Here is a 13569-nt window from a genome sequence, read left to right on the forward strand (position 1 = left end):
TTAGTGATGGCCAGCTCCGGGGAGTGGAGTGAGGGGGGTGAGCAGAACTGACCATTTCGGTAGGATTTAGAGAGAAGAATGTGAGCTCGAGGGGAGGGCGGGACTAAGATGAGGCGCAGTACTTGGGCAGTACAAACTAGGTCGCATCTTGGGAAAGGAGGCTAAAAGCTGGGCTGAGGATCAAAGAACTTTAGGCTTGACTGGCAGAATGGACGGCATTTAGCTGAAGGGTGGGGCTAAAAGAAGTACTTTTTAGAGTGAAGCAGAGTTCAAGATTGCTGTTGTTAAAGATCTTTTAAGATAGGCTTACAAGAAGATAAGGACACCTGCGAGCATTGGTAGGGGAATCTCAAAAACAGTTACGTGGAAGTACTTTCCAAAGTGGGGCATTAGGACTTAACCGTTAGGAGAAGATGCTTAGGGATGGACATGATTGCCATTCAGGCCATGGAGAGGGAAGAGGTTACCAGAAAGGAAGAGGTTGGCTGAATAGAATTAGGCTTGGCTGTCCGTAATGGGGCTGAGTTAAGAGAGGCGTGCATCAAAAATGGTTCAACTCGGGTTTCTAAAATCCACCCAAAGCTTTCTGTTCAGTCAGTCTGGGTTAAGGAGCATCATGCTGATTGATGCCAATGGCTGGTAATGACCGACTTAAAGGCGTGCTTTCAAGGTGCAAAGGACCTACACATTATTAGAGAGCTATCCCCATAATCCCAGAGTTAGTTCCCGAAAGCTGACAGGAGGATTGCTGCAATCTGAGGCCAGTATGGCCTACACTGGAGTTCAAGGCCACCCTGAGCCACCGTGTGAGACCAAGTCTCAAAAGAAGAAATTAAAAAGTTAAAAAAAAGTGATGTCTCTGAAAGGCAAGAGGCGGTGGTGCACAGCTTTTTGTGTGATAGACAGGATTTAAGAGGGGGCGTGGTCTGTGGGTGTGGCCTGGGCGGGAGGGTGGAATTCCAAAAGTAGGGGTTTGGAGGGAGGGAAGAACAACCCAAGCGGAGGAGCAGCCACAGGAATCGAACCAGCCTCTAACGGGACGGTCGGGGATGGGCGGGGCCCGGCCCGGGGGCGGGGCTCAAGCGTGGGACCCGCGCCCCCAGGGTGTGTCCGAACCGGATGTCCGCAGCTGTGGGTGGTGCCCTGGGAAGAAGCGGGCGCGGGGGGCGCAGGCGCACCAGGCTCCGCTCGCCCACCGGAAGCGGCCTGGGCCGGCCCCCCTCCCGTGTCGTAGAGACACTGTGCCGGCGTAATTTCCCTTCCCCGTTCCCTCGCCGCCACCCTCCACGCCGGCGCTTCGGGGGAACGGGGCGCGACTTCCGCTTCCGGGCAGGAGGCGCGGGGCTGGTGGGGAGCGTGGGGGGGGGCGGCAAAGGGGCGGCACTTCCGGTTGGGCCCTCGGGTCTCCCCGGAGCGGCGGTACCTCCTCCGCCTCCTCAGCCTCCTCCCGGCGGAGACCCCAGCGCCGGTGAGTGACTGGGGGTGCGGCCCGGGGGCCCCGGGTTCCCCAGGGGCGGGGGGTCTCGCCCTGGCCTGCCGCAGTCCCCAGGACGCACCCCCCTCCCCCCCAGAACGTCAGTGCTTCACTGCCGGGCCCGAGGCAGGGGGATCCCCGATCACTAGTCCCCTACAGGATCACTCCAGAGAGCTCCCCCCGTGGACGTCCCCCGGCACCGGGAGGGGGGCACCGACGCGTTTTCATTCGGAACGGCCCTCTCCAGTGCCAGGGCCCCCCACGGATCCCCTCCCCACCGCCTCGGCGGCTTCCTCCAGGAGAGCCTGCCCCTGCCAGCAGCATCGCGCTGCTCACGGGGCAGCTGCTCCCGAGCCCTCCGCCCCGATCTCCTGTAGGATCGCCTCCAGGGGGTGTTGCATTTGTACTTTGTGACAAGAGTTGCCCCCCCACCATGCCGGACCACACACAGCCCATCCCCAGTGCCTTCCTTGCGGGTGCAAAAAAATATTTTCTGTTCTCGCCTATGCCAAGAGCGCTTTTTAAAACTCCTTCGAGCAGCCCCCTCAAAAAGACCTCTTCAGATCCACCCCGCCGTGGAACAGCTTCCTCCAGAGTCCTTTCCCCCATTCGGGGAGAAACATCTGCCCGCTTAGCATCAGGTTATCATGAAACACTCCCGCCCCCCCCCCCTCATCCCGGCCTCTGCTGTCCCAGAACAATGCAAGTTAGCAGAGAATGTTTCTTTATGGAACATCAGTAGCACTTGTCCCCCCCCCATCTTTAGCCAGGTCTCATGACATTGTCCCAAATTTCTTAGGAAAGACCCTGGCGCTGCTTACATCCTTTCCCATAGGTGGTGAATGGGAGAGACCCCCACTAACCCTCATTTTACAGGGGTTTGCAGCCTAGTTGAGAGGCAGACCAGAAACAGTGCTGCTCTGTGAGTTTTCTGAGAGAGTCTGGTGAGCTATTCCCAGAGGTGAATGCTGAAACACAAGATTTAATCGTGCCATTCAAAGATCTGGGGAATAGCTGGTGCAAAATTCCAGAGGTAACAGTGGTGTGTGGAAGAGCAGCCGTGAGTTTGGAGCAGAATCGAAAGAGAAGGCTTGATCCCAAAGAGCCTTGGGATAAGTTGCCTGGCTTTTGTCAGCCCTACCAAGCTCCTAAGAGTCTTTCTGCATCCACTCATTCCTTATTCACTCATAAACACTTTGAACACCTGTTTAATGAGCATCTACTTCATACAGAATAAAATGGGCAAAAGTTCCTGTCCACATAGAGGAGCTATGCTAGTTGAGAAGGGGAACATTAGAAATCAAGCTACATGGGGTTGGGGGACATAGTTCAACCGGTAAAGTGTTTGGTCCTGAATTCAGAATCCCAGCACTAAAAAAAAAAGCTGGGCATAGTGGCACTATGCCTGTAATCCTGGCACTGGGGAGATGGAGACAGGAGGATTCCTGGAGCTCACTGGCTAGCTCCGGATTTAACGCAAGACTCTCAAAGAAAGAAAGAAAGGGAGTAGTTGAGGAGGCCACACACATTGGCCCCCACCTCCACACCCTCACCCTCACATGCAAACATACAGCACACACAAAATAAAAATACAGAAGAGGACAGAGTTGCAGGGGCTGGGATATTACTAAAACCACATACGGGCTATTCCATGCCATTTTGCTCCTCAGGTAAGCCAAGGAACAGAAAGGTTGGTCCTAGACTGCCGTGACCCACCATGGGGCTGCTCTGACAGCTTCCTCACCTTGCAGGTGGAGTGATAAGAGTGTGAGCTGTGGATTTTGCTAGACTTGTGGTGTATTTTTTTTTCCCTCACCCTGTTTGCCTGCCCTCGTCCCTTCGCTTATTCGGGAATGTTTATCAAGTGGCCCTTGAGATGGCTCAGCAGGTCAAATCTCTCACTCCCAAGCCTGATGACCTGAGTGTTGTCTCCAAGATCCATGTGGTGGAAGGAGAGAACTGACTCCCAGAAGTTGTCCTCTGACCTCTACATGGGTACACAGACAATCAATCAATGGAACCAAAAGTTTGTTTAAAGTGACTAGCAAGCTAGGTACTGTCCTAGGTCCTGAGGACAGAGTTAAGAACGAAACGTTTAAAGGCTTGTTTCTGGGGCTGTGGAGACGGCTTCGTGGTTAAAGGACCCGCCATGAAAGCATGAGGATCAGAGTTCAGATTCCCAGAACCCATCTGAATGCCAGTGTGCTGGGAGGTCCACCTGTCATCTCAGTCTCTGAAGGCAGACATAGGAGCCCCAGAGCAGCCTGGCTAATGAGACTAGCCATATCTGTGAGCTCTGCATTCGATTGAGACACCCTGCTCAGTGAATAATGTGGAAGAGAGATGGAGGATGATTCCTAGCATCAACTCTCTCCATGCACATGGCATCAGAGAGGGAGACCAGGGAAAACACGGGAAAGCAGACCATACGGTGCATTCAGTGCTGGTGAATGATCTAGAGGGAAATGGAGCTAGCTGGGGAGTGTAGGTGTTGGGGACAGGTGGCACTGGCCACGCAGAGCCCCACTGAGAAGACAGGAATTGGACAGAGACAGGAAGGAGAGTGTGGGGGAGTTGACTTTGCCTGCGAAAGCAACAGTCCTGAAACACAGACCCTGGAGCAGAAGTGGAGCCAGCATGTTGGAGGAACAGCTGCAAGCTTGTGGGGGCCTGTGGGGGTCACGGGAAGGACTTTGGGTTTTCCTGAGTGAGACGGGGTCACTAGTCTTCAACAGGAGGGTCATGGTTTGGCCTTCATCCTCCCGGCTAAGTGGGAGAGCAATCCTTCTGAGTGTTGGGAATAGTGAATGGGACATACTGTATAAAGCACCAAGCGCCGTACTCTAGAATCCAGTGAATAACAGTGGCTGGCCAACCAGAGATGTGACTAGGAGGCAGGAGGAAGGGAGAGGATGGGACAGGTCCTGTCTTCAGTGTACAGTGGTGGAGGGGCCCTACTTCCATTTTGGAAAGTGAAATACTGAAAGGGAAGAGAGTGTGGAGTCTGTTTGTTTCTGAGACAGGGTTCTCTGTGTAACCCTGGCTGTCCTGAAACTCACTCTGTAAATCAGGCTGGCCTCGAACTCAGGTCAGCCTGCGTCTGCCTCCAGAGTGCTGGGATTAAAGGCATGTGCTACCACGCCTGGCTGGGCCTCAGTGTTTCTGACTCAGTAATTCTACCCATCCTTTCTCATTGTTTGGAGGAGGACTAGAAGAGTCAAATACTAGATGTGACCTGATAAAAGCTGTTCCCCGTGTGTGTGTGGCATGTGCACATGTCCATACTTGTGTAGGGGCCAGAGGTTGACGGCGAGTGTCTTCCCTGGTTCCGCTCCACTTTCTCTATCGCAGCAAGGGCTCTCACTGGATCTGAAGCACACAAGTTGGGCTAGTGTAAGTAAGCATCTTGCCATGGGGATCCCCCTCTCTGCCTTCTTGAGTGCTGGATTGCAGGGAGTTGTTTTGCCCACCTAACTTTTACTTTTACATGGGTTATGGGGATCCGAACTCTGGTCTTGAGTCTTACATGGCAAGTGCTCTATCCACTGGACCATCTCCTTACCCCTGTTAAAACTGGCTGTGTTTATGTGGAACTCTGTTTGGTATGTGTGTGTGTGGGGGGGGGCTCTCCCATTATAATCTCATAAACTTGACATGTGCCACCTCAGGAAAGAGGCAGTTTGGGGCCGCAGAGGTGGCCCGCAGTTAGGAGTCCTTGCTGCTCTTGCAGAGAACCCAACCCCCACTTGGTGGCTCAGAACACCTGTAACCCAAATCCAGGGGATCTGACACCCTTTTCTGGCTTCCACTCAGGTGTGTAGGCTGTGCGCAGACAGACGTGCAGGGAGCGCACACACACACACACACACACACACACACACACACACACACACACTAAATATCTCTAAAAGAGGGAGTGGTTGAAGACTTCAGTCCGGCTTCCTCTGCAGACACCCGCTGAAGCCTCTTTCTTGCCCTCATTTACTATCTGGCCAGTGTTTATCGATGTAGACACCTACTGCACTGCATTTCCCTTTGAGCACCACCTCAGCTGCCCCTCTCTAGCGTTGGTATGTTGTATTCTCATTTTCTCTTTTTATTTTCATTTTCTGAGACAGAGTGCTATATAGCCCAGGCTGGCCTTGAACATGCTGTGCAGCTGAGGCTAGTCTTGAACCCCTGGTCTCCCTACCTCTTACCTCCTAAGTGCTGAGATTGCAAGCATGTACCACAGCACCTGGCTGTGTTTTCATTTTCATTCATTGCAACACATTCTCTAGTTTCCCTCGCGGTCTCTTCATGGATCTCCCAGAGGAGGAGGAGAGAGCTCTAGGTGTTGCTTCATCTCATCCTCAGCAAGTATTTGTTAAGTACCCACAGCTTGTCCACATACACACCGCGCTAGGTGCTAGGGCACAGTGGCAAAGGGAACGGGCTGTTTGGTCCCTGTCCCTTCGCTGAGAGGTCAGACAGTAAAAGTGACGGCATATGGTGGCACTACCTGTGGTGAGGAGAATACAGCCGGGGGATGGGCCGGGGGTGGGGGGGCGACAGTATGAGTATAGGAACCTGAATGGGATGGGGAAGGATGTCCCAAGGCAGACGGAGAATCCATGGGGGTTGTTGCTCTTTGAGACAGTCTCCTGTATCTCAGGCTGGCCTCAAACTCACTATGTAGGCGAGGCTAGCCTTGACTCCTGCTTCAGTTTCCTAAGTGCTGGGAGTGTAGAGGTGCACCACCATGCCTGGCAGAATCTATTGACTAGTAACCCCTCCACCACCTGCTAGGTCCCAGAGAGCATCCCTAAAGAAGACTCCTGTCTCCATGATTCTACCCTGCTTCTTCCTCCATGTTCAGGGTACAACTCCTGGGAAGACCTCTCTCACGGGGGTTGGAATTTTCTCCTGGCTGTCACACCAATTGCTCTCCTGCAGACTTGTTCTTGAGGGGTTTCTAGATCTCTGTGCTTCAGTGTTCTCATCTGTCCAGTGGAGAGAGAAAAGGTGTCTCCACCTAAGGCTGTACCAAGGGCCTGATGAGCTAAGAGGTGGAAGTGCCTAGGCTAGACCAGCCTGTGTGAGACGCCGCAGCGGCTGTCACTAAGGTCCTCATGGAGGCAAGCAAAGCCGGTGTCTGTTTTCCCAGCACACGTCCCTGCCCCCTCCCTCTCAATCTCCTTCCTGCATCCTTCTGCTCCGTGCCCTCCTCCTTGGTGGCCGAGTCCCTCACTTGGGTTCTGCATGCGCTCTTCTGGTTGCTATGCCTTTGGTCCTTCTGGAGCTTAGATGAAATGGAGGGGGTGTAAAGGGCATGGGATGTTGAATCATGTCCAAGAACACTCAGAGCCGGATACTAAAAATATCTAATTCTGTGTAGCGGTGGGGTGGGGTGGAGATACTCACCTTTCACCTGTGGGTGCCGAGAGCCAACCAGGCAGACTGAATAAAGGTCCTGGGCCTTGGGTGGACGTCCTCTCCTCCACGGCTCCTTGGCTTCTTACTACAGTATGGTGAGGAAGGTGAGGATGGGCGCAGAGCCAGAACTATAGGGGCGCGGGATGGTGGGCAGAAACCTGCCTTTCTCCCACCTCTCTTCAAGAGCTCAGTGGGGCTGCTGTGTCTGAACACAGAAGTGAACTCGGGAGGTTGAGGTTCCAGTGAGCAGAGAGGGCAGATCAACAGCAGGAATGGGAAACACTGCAAAGGTGGTGCAAGAGAGTGCCTGCCTGCCTGCCTGCCTGCCTGGCGGCCAGGAGGGGCTGAGAGAAACCCTAGTCAAGGACAGGGTCTAGGTCTGCCCAGGTGTGGGATGTCATCATCATTGGCGCACACAGCACAGGGCTGGAACGCACACTGCTGATGGATGTTGCATTTCACTCTCAGATTCCCGTGTAGAGGTCCGGCCCATTTTAATGGGGAGAAAGCATGGATCTTAGCAGAGATCCGATCAGAACCCAGGTCTGTGCGTGTGTCCCACGGCTTTGAGCTAGCTGCCTCCAGGAATGCGGGCACTCTGTCGGAACTGACTTGTCCTAGGCTAGTGGGTTTTCCTTCCTACGTTGCAGTCAAAGACTATCCCCTCTCTCCCAGTGGTGAGCTCTCCCCCAGTGTTCTTGACTTCCCATTTCGGCTACTGGACTAGATGCTATCGATTCATAGAAGGCAGTCCCATATACTGAGGGCTTACCAGGTGCCTGGAGGAGCCTTCCCCATGCTAATATTAAAACGTTGAATCTTGACAACAGTCCTGTGCTTGAAAATCCAGCTTGCCTTAGCCCTCGCCTACCCTCCCCCTTCCCTTCCTTCCTCACCACAGGGTTACCTCAAACTTGGAGCACTCAGCCTCCTGAGAGCTTGGATTGCCCTTAGTCACGGTGGTCGTGGAGGCAGAGGGTCAGTCATTTGCCCATGGTCACACAGCTAGAGGGGGCGGGGGGAGGCAGTGGTGGCGCACGCCTTTAATCCCAGCACTCCGGAGGCAGAGCCAGGCGGATCTCTGAGTTTGAGGCCAGCCTGGTCTACAGAGTGACTTCCAGGACAGCCAGAGCTACACAGAGAAACCCTGTCTCAAAAAAGCCAAAAAGAAAAAGAAAGAAAGGGCTTAGGTCTGAAGCTGCCATTTTGGTTCCCAAAGGCACTGCTTTAACCACTCAGCTGGGTGCTGTCCTTATCCTCACGTTATAGTGGCAAAACCTGAGAGGACCGAGACCAGAGGAACGTATGCAGACGGAGTGCGGGGAGGCTCAGGCGAGAGCAGGAGAGGGTTTGAACCCCCCCCCCCACACACACACACACGCCACCGCCACCATCAAGGTTCCGGGGGAGAAAGCAGGTGCCTTACAGGCGCGTGGAGAAGACAGTCTGAGGATGGAGAGGGAGGTGTGTGAAGATCCAGGAAAAGATGGAGATATGGTTGGGAGGAGGCTAGGAATGACCCCGGGTCCACACAGGTAAGAGGGAAACTCATGTACGGACCGAATGTCAGGTGAGCCAAGAGAAGGGCGCTGGTGCAGGAGCGTGGATGTAGTTCCCTTGGCCTGCTCCTCGCCGGCTCCCCTTGCTCAGTCCCCATCCTCTTCTTCACAGGGTCTCCCTTCTCTCCACCGGCCAGAGATGGAGGCAAACCAGGCAGGCAGCGGTGCCGGGGGTGGCGGGAGCAGCGGCATCGGGGGCGAGGACGGGGTCCACTTCCAGAGTTACCCCTTTGACTTCCTGGAATTCCTCAACCACCAGCGCTTTGAGCCCATGGAGCTGTACGGGGAGCATGCCAAGGCAGTGGCCGCCCTGCCCTGCACCCCGGGGCCCCCGCCCCAGCCCCCGCCCCAGCCTCCTCCGCCCCAGTATGACTACCCACCCCAGTCCAGTTTCAAACCCAAGGCGGAGGCTCCTTCCTCATCCTCGTCATCATCTTCCTCCTCATCTTCCTCATCTTCATCTTCTTCATCCTCTTCCCAAGCCAAGAAGCTGGATCCGCCATTGCCGCCCACCTTCGGGGCGCCACCCCCTCCGCTCTTTGATGCTGCCTTCCCTGCCCCGCAATGGGGAATTGTCGACCTCTCTGGGCACCAGCACCTGTTCGGAAACCTGAAACGAGGAGGGCCCACGCCTGGGCCGGGGGTGGCATCAGGTCTGGGCACTCCCACCGGGACCCCTGGGCCACTGCCCACGCCCACGCAGACCCCACCTGGGCCCACCGTGGGGGCAGCCTGCGACCCAACCAAGGACGACAAGGGTTACTTCCGAAGGCTCAAGTACCTGATGGAGCGCCGCTTCCCGTGCGGCGTGTGCCAGAAGTCCTTCAAACAGTCCTCGCATCTGGTCCAGCACATGCTGGTGCACTCCGGGGAGCGGCCGTACGAGTGCGGTGTCTGTGGCCGAACCTACAACCACGTCTCCAGTCTCATACGCCACCGGCGCTGCCACAAGGACGTGCCACCAACTGCTGGGGGGCCGCCGCAGCCTGGGCCCCCGCTTCCTTCCCTGGGCCTCCCGGGACCCACAGCCAGTGCCACAGCCACCTCTGCCCCTGCCGCGGTGTCCTCGGGCCCCCCAGCCACACCTGCAGCGCCTGCCGCCTCCGCGGATGGGAATGCCACCCCGGCCGCCCCACCCGGGGTGGCCATGCCTCCCCCCACCACTGCTGGCGGGGAGGGCCCGTTTGCCTGCCCCCTCTGCTGGAAGGTCTTCAAGAAGCCCAGCCACCTCCACCAGCACCAGATCATCCACACGGGTGAGAAGCCCTTCTCCTGCTCCGTGTGCAGCAAAAGCTTCAACCGCAGGGAGAGCCTCAAGCGGCACGTGAAAACGCACTCGGCCGACCTGCTGCGCCTGCCCTGCGGCATCTGCGGCAAGGCCTTCCGCGACGCCTCCTACCTCCTCAAGCACCAGGCGGCCCACGCAGGGGCGGGGGCCCCGCGCCCGGTGTACCCGTGCGACCTGTGCGGGAAGACCTACTCGGCCCCGCAGAGCCTGCTGCGGCACAAGGCTGCCCACGCGCCACCCGTGGCCGCCGAGCCGGCCAAGGACGGGGCGGCCTCGGTTCCGCAGCCGCCTCCCACCTTCCCCCCGGGCCCCTACCTCCTGCCCGCGGACCCGACCACCCCCGACGAGAAGGCCACGGCTGCCGCAGCGGCTGTGGTGTACGGTGCGGTGCCTGTCCCCCTTCTCAGCGCGCACCCGCTGCTGCTCGGTGGGGCCGGGAACGGCGGCCCCGGCGGCGCGGGCACCGGCGTCCCAGGCAAGACCTTCTGCTGCGGCATCTGTGGGCGGGCGTTCGGGCGCCGGGAGACCCTGAAGCGCCACGAGCGCATCCACACCGGGGAGAAGCCCCACCAGTGCCCAGTGTGCGGGAAGCGCTTCCGTGAATCCTTCCACTTGAGCAAGCACCACGTGGTGCACACCCGGGAGCGGCCCTACAAGTGCGAGCTGTGCGGCAAGGTCTTCGGCTATCCGCAGAGCCTCACGCGCCATCGCCAAGTGCACCGGCTCCAGCTGCCCTGCGCCCTGGCCGGAGCCACGGGTCTCGCCACGGGCCAGGGGGCCGCGGGGGCCTGTGGCCCCGGGGCTGCGGGCACTTCAGGTGGGCCCGCCGACGGCCTGAGCTACGCCTGCTCGGACTGTGGGGAGCACTTCCCGGATCTCTTTCATGTCATGAGCCACAAGGAAGCCCACATGTCCGAGAAGCCATACGGCTGTGACGCCTGCGGCAAGACCTTCGGCTTCATCGAGAACCTCATGTGGCACAAGCTGGTCCACCAGGCCGCCCCGGAGCGTCTTCTCCCGCCAACGCCCAGTGGCCCCCAGGCCGCCGACGGCTCCAGCGGCGGCGGCACCGACGCATCCAGCGTGCTGGACAACGGACTGGCCGGGGAGGTGGGGGCGGCTGTGGCAGCGCTGGCCGGCGTGTCTGGGGGCAGCGAGGATTCGGGTGGGACGACGGTGACCGGAGGGGGTGGCGGGACCACTTCAGGCGCCGAGCGCTTCAGCTGTGCCACGTGCGGCCAAAGCTTCAAGCATTTCCTGGGCCTGGTGACTCACAAGTATGTGCACCTGGTGCGCCGGACCCTGGGTTGCGGCCTCTGCGGCCAGAGCTTTGCGGGCGCGTACGACCTGCTCCTGCACCGCCGAAGCCACCGGCAGAAGCGGGGCTTCCGCTGCCCGGTGTGCGGGAAGCGCTTCTGGGAGGCGGCCCTGCTGATGCGCCACCAGCGCTGTCACACGGAGCAGCGGCCCTACCGGTGCGGCGTGTGCGGCAGAGGCTTCCTGCGTTCCTGGTACCTGCGGCAGCACCGGGTGGTGCACACCGGCGAGCGCGCTTTCAAGTGCGGGGTGTGCGCCAAGCGCTTTGCGCAGTCCTCCAGCCTGGCCGAGCACCGGCGTCTGCACGCCGTGGCCCGGCCGCAGCGCTGCGGCGCCTGCGGCAAGACCTTCCGCTACCGCTCCAACCTGCTGGAGCATCAGCGGCTGCACCTGGGCGAGCGCGCCTACCGTTGCGAGCACTGCGGCAAGGGCTTCTTCTACCTGAGCTCCGTGCTGCGCCACCAGCGCGCCCACGAGCCCCCGCGGCCCGAGCTGCGCTGCCCCGCCTGTCTCAAGGCCTTCAAGGATCCTGGCTACTTCCGGAAGCACTTGGCCGCCCATCAGGGCGGCAGGCCCTTCCGCTGCTCCTCCTGCGGTGAGGGCTTCGCCAACACCTACGGTCTGAAAAAACACCGCCTGGTGCACAAGGCTGAGGGTCTTGGGGGACCCGGAACAGGGGGAAACGCCTTGGCCGGGAAGGATCCCTGACCCGGAGGTTTCAGTGGGCCACTACAATCAGACGTTCCGAACCTTCTGGACTCTCCCCTTCTGGGACTGCTGGTCAGACTCTCCCCACCCTCCTCACTGTTACCCATTCTAAAAAACTACAGATGGTCTAGCTTCCTCCCTATCCCGTGCCCTCTAAACTGAAGATTACATTGCTCCAATCCCAGGCCATTCTGGCCCTTCCTTCCTCGTCCGTCACACACTGAACTTGATCCTCCGTCCAGCCTTCTTTTGTAAACCTCATCGGCTACCTAGCAGCATTTTGGCTCCAGTGAACTCTGGTGGAGACGGGTCCGAACTACTCACCGCCTCCACTTCCTTTGGGATCTGGCTGGACAGTGGACTATGAACAGAGTTGGGAGGGCACAGGTGGGGGTCTGGGTGCTCTTGGATTGGGGGGGTGGGGGGAAGACGCGGCTTGTACAGAGCAGAGAACAATAAATCGTATCAACAGGGCCGCTGGGGTCTGTCCTTGCTGTTCCTGGGGGATTCTGATGACTGGATGGACACACAGCACCTCACAGTCTCTTCACCTGGGTTGAGTGAGGATTTGCCATGTCCCCGGCATTGGCCTCTGAACTGGGCAAGTGGAGAGCCGTGAGACAGGTAAGTCGATCTCTCAGGAACGGATTTGAGATTTCAAGGCTCCCCTCACCATGCTCTCAACCACTGTGACCTGAAGCCTCCTGTCTGCTAGGTCCTGACCTGGGTACTAGGGAAACACGAATTGATTGGACATGACCTTCACACTCCAGTAGGCTGAGAGAGCACACCTGTGGAACTTAGCACATTCTGCAGACTTTCTGGAGACAGGATCTCATGTAGTCTAGGCTGGCTATGGACTTGCTGCTGAGGTAAGACTAGCCTTGATTTTTTTTCTCTCTCTTTTTTTGAGACGGTCTGTCTATGTAACCCAAGGCTGGCCTTGAACTCACAGAAATCTCCCTGCCTCTACCTCCCTGGGACTGACATTAAAAGTGTATACCACTACAGCTGGCTAAATCTTGAACTTTCTGTATTTAGCCTTTTATTTTTATTTTAAAAAGTATGTGTATGGTTATTCTGCCCGAAAGTATGTTTGTGTACCGCTTGGCGCCTGGCGCCCATGGAGGGCAACAGAGGCCTTGGGATCCTCTGGCCCTAGAGTCACAGGTGGTTGTGAGCAGCCATGTGGGTCCTGGGATTCAAACCCTGATCCTTGGAAAGAGCAGTTAGTCCGCTTAACTGCTGAACCATCCCTTTGGCCCAAACTTTATTTTATTCTCAATTTTATACATCTATGTGTGCGCGCACACACACACACATCCCTTTGGTTGTACCTATAAAGCCGCCACTGTGCTCTTACCCCCTCAACCTCCCGATGAACCCTTTCTTTCCAACAGGCTCCTCTGCTTGCCTATCTTTTATTCTCTTGGTGACCTATTGTGTTTAGTCACAGTTGCTTGCATAAACATAGGTTGGATGGCTTATTTACCCAAGCAAGGGCGGGCTTACCAATAGCTACACCTTTGAGGAATATGACCCCCCTTCCCTAGGCAACCATTAACTGTCTATAGCTCCTCAGAGAAGAATAGGGCTTCAGGAGACTCTTCCCTGAGACTACAAACTTCTGATCTGCCTGCTTCCACTTCCAGAGTGCTGGGAAGATGGACATGTGCTGTTATGCCTGGTTTCTGTGGTGCTGGAGATTGAACCCAGGTATCCTGCATGCTAGGCAAGCACTTTAGCAGCAAAACTGCACCCCAGCTCCACTGCCCTCTTTTGATGGAGCATACAGACTTCATTAGCGC

General features: G+C 57.2%; 1 protein-coding gene across 2 annotated transcripts; it reads left to right on the forward strand.

Annotated features, from left to right (window-relative positions):
- Positions 1 to 1348: 1348 nt before the first annotated feature.
- On the forward strand, positions 1349 to 12719 carry Znf865 (zinc finger protein 865). 2 transcript variants are annotated; one of them, XM_006991927.4, is made up of 2 exons: positions 1349 to 1468; positions 8561 to 12719. In XM_006991927.4, the coding sequence occupies exon 2, from the start codon at positions 8588 to 8590 to the stop codon at positions 11759 to 11761; it is 3174 nt and encodes a 1057-aa protein (XP_006991989.1). In that variant the 5' UTR covers positions 1349 to 1468; positions 8561 to 8587; the 3' UTR covers positions 11762 to 12719. The 2 variants fall into 2 exon arrangements, 1 of the variants encoding a protein (XP_006991989.1); XR_013050592.1 differs by lacking the exon at positions 1349 to 1468 and having other exon boundaries at positions 1477 to 12385; positions 12477 to 12719.
- The last annotated feature ends 850 nt before the right edge of the window (positions 12720 to 13569 follow it).

Source organism: Peromyscus maniculatus, chromosome 1, assembly GCF_049852395.1.
Source record: "Peromyscus maniculatus bairdii isolate BWxNUB_F1_BW_parent chromosome 1, HU_Pman_BW_mat_3.1, whole genome shotgun sequence".
Classification (NCBI taxonomy): Eukaryota; Metazoa; Chordata; class Mammalia; order Rodentia; family Cricetidae; genus Peromyscus; species Peromyscus maniculatus.

Coding starts and splice junctions, on each gene's coding strand:
- Znf865 (XM_006991927.4), top strand. CDS start 8,588: ATGGAGGCAAACCAGGCAGGCAGCGGTGCCGGGGGTGGCGGGAGCAGC.